Source organism: Pelodiscus sinensis, chromosome 2 (genome assembly GCF_049634645.1).
Source record: "Pelodiscus sinensis isolate JC-2024 chromosome 2, ASM4963464v1, whole genome shotgun sequence".
NCBI classification, from domain to species: domain Eukaryota; kingdom Metazoa; phylum Chordata; order Testudines; family Trionychidae; genus Pelodiscus; species Pelodiscus sinensis.
Window position 1 is genome coordinate 224,665,406 of NC_134712.1, and position 7,491 is coordinate 224,672,896.

Sequence of the window (7,491 nt, forward strand, 5' to 3'; positions counted from 1 at the left end):
TAAAGAATTCCTTGCTGCAGTGTGTACAAGTATGTATTTTCAGACAGACAGACAGACAGACAGACACAGACTTATTTTTCATTCAGAGATTTTAGGATTAATTCTGCAAACTATTAAGTGACTCCTACAAATGTGTCAAGAACTTTGAAACAGTCATTGTATGGCAGAGGGTCTCTCCAAACTTAAGAATTTTAAGAACAGCTATTGCCTAGTCTCGCTGGAAGTGGGGATTGTCTAACTTGTCACTAATAACTGCATTAGAAGGTTCTGCTTATCCCTCACCTAGATTAGCTCAAGATAGTACCAAAATAAAAACTATTTAGGATTTCCAAACATGAACTCTTTGTATGGCAGAAAATATTACAACTTCTGCTCTATTCATTCTCTCTCTCTCTCACACACACACAATCAAAAATAACACTTTTGAAATCAGCATCATTATTCTAAAATGACCGATCAAAACTTGACCCAGACATTTTGAAGCCTAACCAACACCAACTTTTTATCTTGGAATTTATATTATACATACTTATTCTCTGATTGAAACATGTGCATAACTCTGTATCACCACAAATTGCATATGCTTACTGAAAGGAGTACTAATCCTAAGAGACAAAGTTCTGTACATTCATTCAGGAACTTGTTATGAGTCAATGTTTTTACACAGTGGCTAAGCTTTACAGTCCCACAGTCACTAATGTGCTGAAAAAGTAGTGGTTTTCGAAGGTAGCAAGTTCAATGAAAGTTTAAAGGGTTGACCACAAATATGTTCATAAATATTATGAGAACACAAAGTCCATAGCTCACTAAACTTATACAGTATTCATCAGACCTGACACTTTGATTAGCTGTCAATTTGCTACTGTATGTCAGATCTCCCCTACAGAAGCCTTCTAGACACCTAGCCATATCCAAGCATTTATTCCCCACTTAAAAAGCTTTCAAAAGTTTCCACGATAGCTATTCCCAACAATTTAGCTGGCAGTTAAACTGAACATAAACATTTATTTTGGGGTTCTCTCATCCTGAGATTTTAGTGAAACATTTTGTTTCAAAGAAACATTATAATTAAAATTTATACAGAGCCCCAGCGATCCACTGACTGTATGTGTTGTACTTATGCGAAGCCCCAGCAGTCCACTGATTGTATGTGTGCCTATCGATGTTTCCAGTTTGTCAACCTCACGGAGCCCCTGGAGATGTCCCACAGAATGCTGGGGCGCCACATCTTTCTTCTCCACAAATGCAAAGTGCTTCACTTAGGAAGGAACAATCAGATTCTCACGTACAGAATCAGAAGTGACTGTCTAGGAAGGAGTTCTGCAGAAAGGGGTCATAGTGGACCACAAGCTAAATATGAGTCAACAATGAGACACTGTTGCAAAAAAAAGCAAACATGATTCTGGGATGCATTAACAGGAGTGTTGTGAGCAAGACACGAGCGGTCATTCTTCTGCTCTACTGTGTGTTGATTAGGGCTCAATTGGAGTATTGTGTCCAGTTCTGGGCACCATATTTCAAGAAAGATGTGGAGAAACTGGAGAAGGTCCAGAAAGGGCAACAAGAATGATTAAAGATCTAGAGATCATGACCTATGAAGGAAGACTGAAAGAACTGGGCTTGTTTAGTTTGGAAAAGAGAAGACAAAGGGGACATGATAGCGTCTTTCAGGTATCTAAAAGGGTGTCACAAGTAGGAGAGAAAAAAATTGTCCTATCCTCAGATCAAGGAGAAGCAGCAATGGGCTTAAACTGCAACAAGGGAGGTTTAGGCTGAACATTAGGAAAAACTTCCTGTCAGGGTGGTTAACACTGGAATAAATTGCCTAGGGAGGTTGTGGAATCTCCATCTCTGGAGATATTTAAGAGCAGGTTAGATAGACATCTATCAGAGATGGTCACTCTAGACGGTACTGGGTCCTGCCACTAGAGCAGGGGACTGGACTCAATGACCTTTAAAGCTATAAAAATGGTGACCTGGATGCTTTCTTCTCAGTGGAAATCCAAGATAATAACCATAATGTGGATTATAGATCAACTGTTCAGCAAGTTGAGGGGGAGAAGGGACCCTGGCTTATGGGGGAAGGGGAGGGAGAAGGGGTGCAGGCTGGTGGAACAGGGGAGAGGAGGGAGAAGGGGAGCCTGGGCTGACACAGTGGGAAAGAGAGAAGGGGCCCAGGCTGGGGTAGGGGCGGGGGGAAAAGGTGGAGGGCCTAGGCTGGCATGCCATGAGAGGGAAAAGGAACCCAGGCTGGCATAGCTGCAGCCCAACCCTGCCCATTTGGTCGGGGGAGGGGGGCAGCGCCAGGGTTACCTACCCCCCCATGAGAGGGATGTTGGCAAGCGCAGCGACTGAATAGTAAAGTTTCAAAAGCTGTATGAAGTTAGTGTTCAATTATAAACTTTTGAAAGAACTATGACATTTTCTTCAGACTTATGAACATTTTAAAGTTATGAACAGGGCTCACCGAATCGCGGCGAGCCCCACTCGCCAGCCGCGCTGTCCGGCGATGTGCGCATGCGCAGAGTTCTGCGCATGCGCAGATGGCCCAAACCCGGCTCTTCCGGGTTACAATCTACTCACCACAGGCAAGTAGATTGTATTATTTGTCGAGCCCTGGTTATGAATACTCTCCATTTCCAAGGTGTTTCTATCTCTAAGCTTCTAATGTACCATAGCATGTTAAAAATATATAGCATGTTAAAAATACAAGGAGTATGTTCCCCAATGTGTGGAGGATAACAAGTTGCTTATGGTAAAGGATTAATGGTGATAGAGAAAGTTCTGTGATCATTGCTTCTGTTTGCAATTCCACTTCTACAATTTCAAAGAAAATAGCATGCTGCTCTTTCACTGAAAGCTGCTTCTCTTCCCTGCCAGCTCCCAATACTGCTGTTTATAAGAGCTGCCCCCATAAATTCAGGCAGAAGTCTCAAAGACCAAATTTCTGATCTCCGCTTTCACAATAATAATTTCCTCAAGGGGAAAGAAGAAAAAGCCACCACACAATTAAAAACCAAAGACAAAAAGAAAAACTGGTAAAGAACAGGAGAAAATATGGATTAAAATTAAGAAATAATAGGAACTGTGCAGGGCCATAGCAGAACAAGGGGAGCACTAAATACCAATAAAACTCAAAGAGGGTGGTACAAAGTGGGAAACTATTGATTCAGTATGTGCCAGTTGAAACATCCAAGATGCATCCCCTCACTCTCACACTTCTGTGCCAGAACACACCTCTTCTCATGGGATATTTCTTCTCTTCCCATAAAGGGTGACACTGAAGGCTGAAATGCTTGACTTGATTGTCACAGAGGGTTGGAACAGTATTAACTAGCTAAAAAGTTACAGAGGACATAATTTCATTGAAACTCAAACTCAGCTCCTCTCGAAATAGTGAACGCAGGCTGTATCTTGGGACCTATCATACCAACAACATCTACATGTAGATCAATTTGCAGTCCACTATTAAACGTACATGTGCAATACTGAGTTGTGAAGAAAAATTGTATATCCCCAAACTGACAAAGTATTTGTTACAATCTAGTCCACATAACTGTTATATGGTGTCAAGATGACCACACTGTGACTAAAACCCACTATTAGCTGGGATCTGTTTTTGCAATCTTAAAACATCTAAATGTCTGTAATAAAAGATGTTTGAATATCCCAGTGCAAATTATCAGCCTTACAAATTCACTCTTTAAGAGTTCAATTCTATTTATACCTACATAAATGCTATACACCTAATCCTAATTCAGGGCTCGCCAGCCGCGCAGTTCTGTGCTCCACACCGGCTCTTCCGGGTGTAATCTACTCGCCACGGGCGAGTAGATTACAGTATTTGTCGAGCCCTGCTAATTCAATCAACCATATGAGGGAGGAGGCCCAAACTAGAAATAACTTTTGCGATAACCTTCAAGGTTAAAATTATATTCTGTAAAATTAGAGCCTCACAAAAAACTCTTACTTCTAGGCTGCGTCTAGACTGGTAAGTTTTTCCACAAAAGCAGTTGCTTATGCAGAAAAACTTGCCAGCTGTCTACAGTGGCCACTTGAATTTGCACAAGAACACTGACGATCTAATGTATGATCAAGAACACTGACGATCTAATGTATGATCATCAGTGTTCTTGCGCAAATACAATGCTGCTCCCATTCGGGAAAAAGCCCCCTTGTGCATATGCTTTTGCACAAGAGGGCCAGTGTAGACAACTGAGAACCATTTTGTGCAAAAAAGCCCCAGTGGCAAAAATGGCGATCAGGGCTTTCTTGCACAAAACCGCATCTAGATTGGCGCGGACGCTTTTCCGCAAAAAGTGCTTTTGCGCAAAAGCGTCCATGCCAATCTAGACGCTTTTTCCGCAAATGCTTTTAACGGAAAAACTTTTCCGTTAAAAGCATTTGTGGAAAATCATGCCAGTCTAGACGTAACCCTAGAGTATTTAGAAACATATAAATGGCATTAAATTAAAACTTTGAAAGGATCCATCAAGATTTTTATCTATCATATATACTGTCCACAGTCATACGACAGATGTATCAACTGATGTAGGTGAGAATCTCCACTACAAATATCTTATTTTCAACAGATTATAATTTGCCTGTGAAACGTGACACTTACAAACTATGTCTATAATCAAAGGATTCCATATCTGGTTCCAGCCATCAGGGTTAGATGTGAGCTCTGAGCTTTTGCTTGCCAAGGCAGGGCAGGTGGATCCCTGAGCCAGCCTTGCAAAGAGAAGTCCCCTTGCTACAGGGTGCATGACTGTGTACTGTTCTCCTGGGGGCTGGCTGCTTGGTCCTGGGAGGAGGAGGGTCCTGCTGCTCTCACAGGGTCAGGTATGGGCCAGGAGCCATCAGCCTCCAGGTCCCCTGGATCAGGGTCCCCTCCTTTCCTAAATTTTCTAAAGTTTGTTCCTCCGGTGTCCAGAGCAAGGCCAGGTAAGTCCAGCTAGTGTTCCCATAAAGGTAAGTGATACATTTTCCCCAAGAATTCTCAGGCTTTCAGTTATGCAGATAACTTTTGAAAAAATCTCAATTGAATTAACACTGTCACCATCCAGCACAATCCCACTTTAACCCCTAAGGTTTTAACTAACAAAACAAAAGCAAACAACTTCTGAATTATGACAATCTTTCTCCTGACGTCACCCTGGTGTGCGAAATATTACAGGGCTCTCAATACTAGGATGAACTTACAATACCATGTGTGTTGCTATTACATCAAGTGACTGGAATGAATCAAGGCAATTGTATTAAAAAAACCCAAATCTTAATATTACAATACTTATGGTGACTTTAATGAAGCATTTGTGTTATTGATGAAATTCAGAAGTATGACTGGCCCCCCTCAATAGAAAGGACAGACATTTCATTGTCACATGGGAAAGAGGATAGAACTTGTACTGGCTGTAGGCTCACTGTAATAGATATTCAGCATGTTGATTTTCTTATTGAACTCTGAACCAAGACAGTTCAAGTGAAGCCCTATAATAATAAGAGCTGAATAAAGTCAAGCTTGATGTCCAGTACAGATTAATTATGAAGCATTGGGACCAAGTAACGTGACAATACGAAGTGCAAAGGTTGGAGCCCTTCATGCCAGGTCTACTACTCTGAACAGAGTAATCAATACACACTGTTTTTAAAAGCTAAACACACACAGGAACTCCCCACTAACACCACTGGGTATACAAATACTCGCACAAAGATTTAAACCAAAGCCTAAGGCAGCAGGTTCATGCGGCTTCAGGAATCTATCTGCCCACAAACATTTCTCAGTGGAAGGTGTTGGAGTTTGCCTGCAAAAGGAGAAGAGGGAGAGAGCCAGACACCAATGGCACTCTAAAGCAGCAGGCAGACCAGGCCAGGCTGCCCCACCAGCACTGACATCCCGGGGGAGGGTGGAGTGAACGGGTCAGGCAGGCCAGGCTCCCGCTCCTTCACACCGACAACACCCGAAAGCTGGGAGAGGCCAGGATGCCCCCACCTCACGAGCGTGTGTTGGGGGTGGAAGAAGCCGCTTAAACTTTGCGGCGATCCCCCCCAGAGGAACGGCGGCGCCACCCGCTCCCAGGGGCGGCAGATCCCGGCTCCCAGCGTCCCACTCTGAGGCGGGCGGGCGGGCAGGAAGGAGCGGAAGGAGGGAGGGGGCGGCCATTAAGCCAGCTCCAGCTAAGCCATTCCCGGTACTCAGCGCCAGCGGGCCTAGCACGGCGCGCCCCCTCCCCCGCCTGACGGGACCGCACCCCCGCGCACCCCGCTTCTCCTACCTGGCTGCCGCTGCCGCCGCCCGCGAGCTGCTCGGTGCCTCCATCTGCCCCGGGCGGCCCCGCTGCCCATCGGGTCGCCATTATTTCATTCCCGGTTACAAAGGAGGAGCAAATCCTCTGGAGCCCTCATTGGAAAACACACGCTCGCCCGCCCAACGCCCCGCAGCAACCCGAGCCGGCCCCGCGCTGGGGGGGGGGGGGGGGGGGGGGGGAGCTTCACCGAGCTGCCATGGGGCAGGACAGGACGATCCCCGGACTTCAGCCGAAGTGCCCGGCTTCCACCTTCATGGCTGGCGAGGGAGAGAGGGGAGATGTGTCAGTGCGGGGGTAAAGCCGCCGCCGCCACCCGTCCCTTGTTAGGCTAATTGCACTGGCTCGTCATCTTCCTCCTCCTCCTCTCCGGAGCCCCAGACACGGGGGGAGCGGGAAGCGCCCACCGCCTCCGCTACACACAATCCTCCGTGCCACTGGGAGGGGGTAGGTGACCCAAGGGCGTGGAAAGAAATCCCGCTGGCCGCCGAGGCGCCCCCTCCCAGGCACGGCGAAGGCAGGAACCCGCCCGGCGCAGCCCTCTTGGGGACTTTACTCCTTGGCCCGGCCAACTTTGAGCAACTTCGGAGAGAAGAGAAACAACGTCTCGGTAAAGGCTGCAGGGAGCTTCCCGTTCTTGCAGCCAAGCAGAGGACTGAGGGCGTCTGCAGAGTTACAGGGGCCCGGTGTTAAATCCCAGACCGTCCTTCTGGTGCCTCAAAGGGAGACCCCCGCGTATTACAGCAGGAGAAACCTGGCAACGTCGGAGCTGTGATGTGGGGGGAGTTTGGCTTGCGTGTGTTAAACGCCTCCACGTTTCTCTGCGTTCCTGGAGCTATTCCTGATCAAAGCCGCACAGCACCCTCCCTACCGACACCCACCCCAAACACCACTCCTGCCCGCGCTGCCTGGCCGGCCAGCTCGCACGCCCAGCCCCGAGGAGCAGCAGCCGCTTGAGCTACTCCCTCTGGGAAGACGCGTGGCAAATGAAAGCCAAGTTCGCGCTCATTCTCCCACCGCGGTGCCCAGGGCTATCATGCAGACGGTGCCAGCTGCACCCGGATCGGCGACAGCTGGGCGCTGCGTTCCCCAGCTGGGCACTGCCCGGAGGGTGCAAGCGGGGCTATTTTTCCAGCTCTAGTTAATACACTTGCTACAGCGGCTCGCCTCAGGGGCCAGAGAC

The 7,491-nt window shown here is 47.1% G+C and overlaps 1 protein-coding gene across 1 annotated transcript in view; it reads right to left on the reverse strand.

The window, feature by feature from the left end:
* ARHGAP21 (Rho GTPase activating protein 21) overlaps positions 1–6,482 on the reverse strand; it is a 195,043-nt gene extending 188,561 nt beyond the window's left edge. The window contains exon 1 of the mRNA XM_075922534.1: positions 6,279–6,482. Coding sequence (XP_075778649.1) covers positions 6,279–6,359 — 81 coding nt within the window. The 5' untranslated portion in view covers positions 6,360–6,482. The remainder of the gene's footprint in view (positions 1–6,278) is intronic.
* Between the last annotated feature and the right edge of the window lie 1,009 nt (positions 6,483–7,491).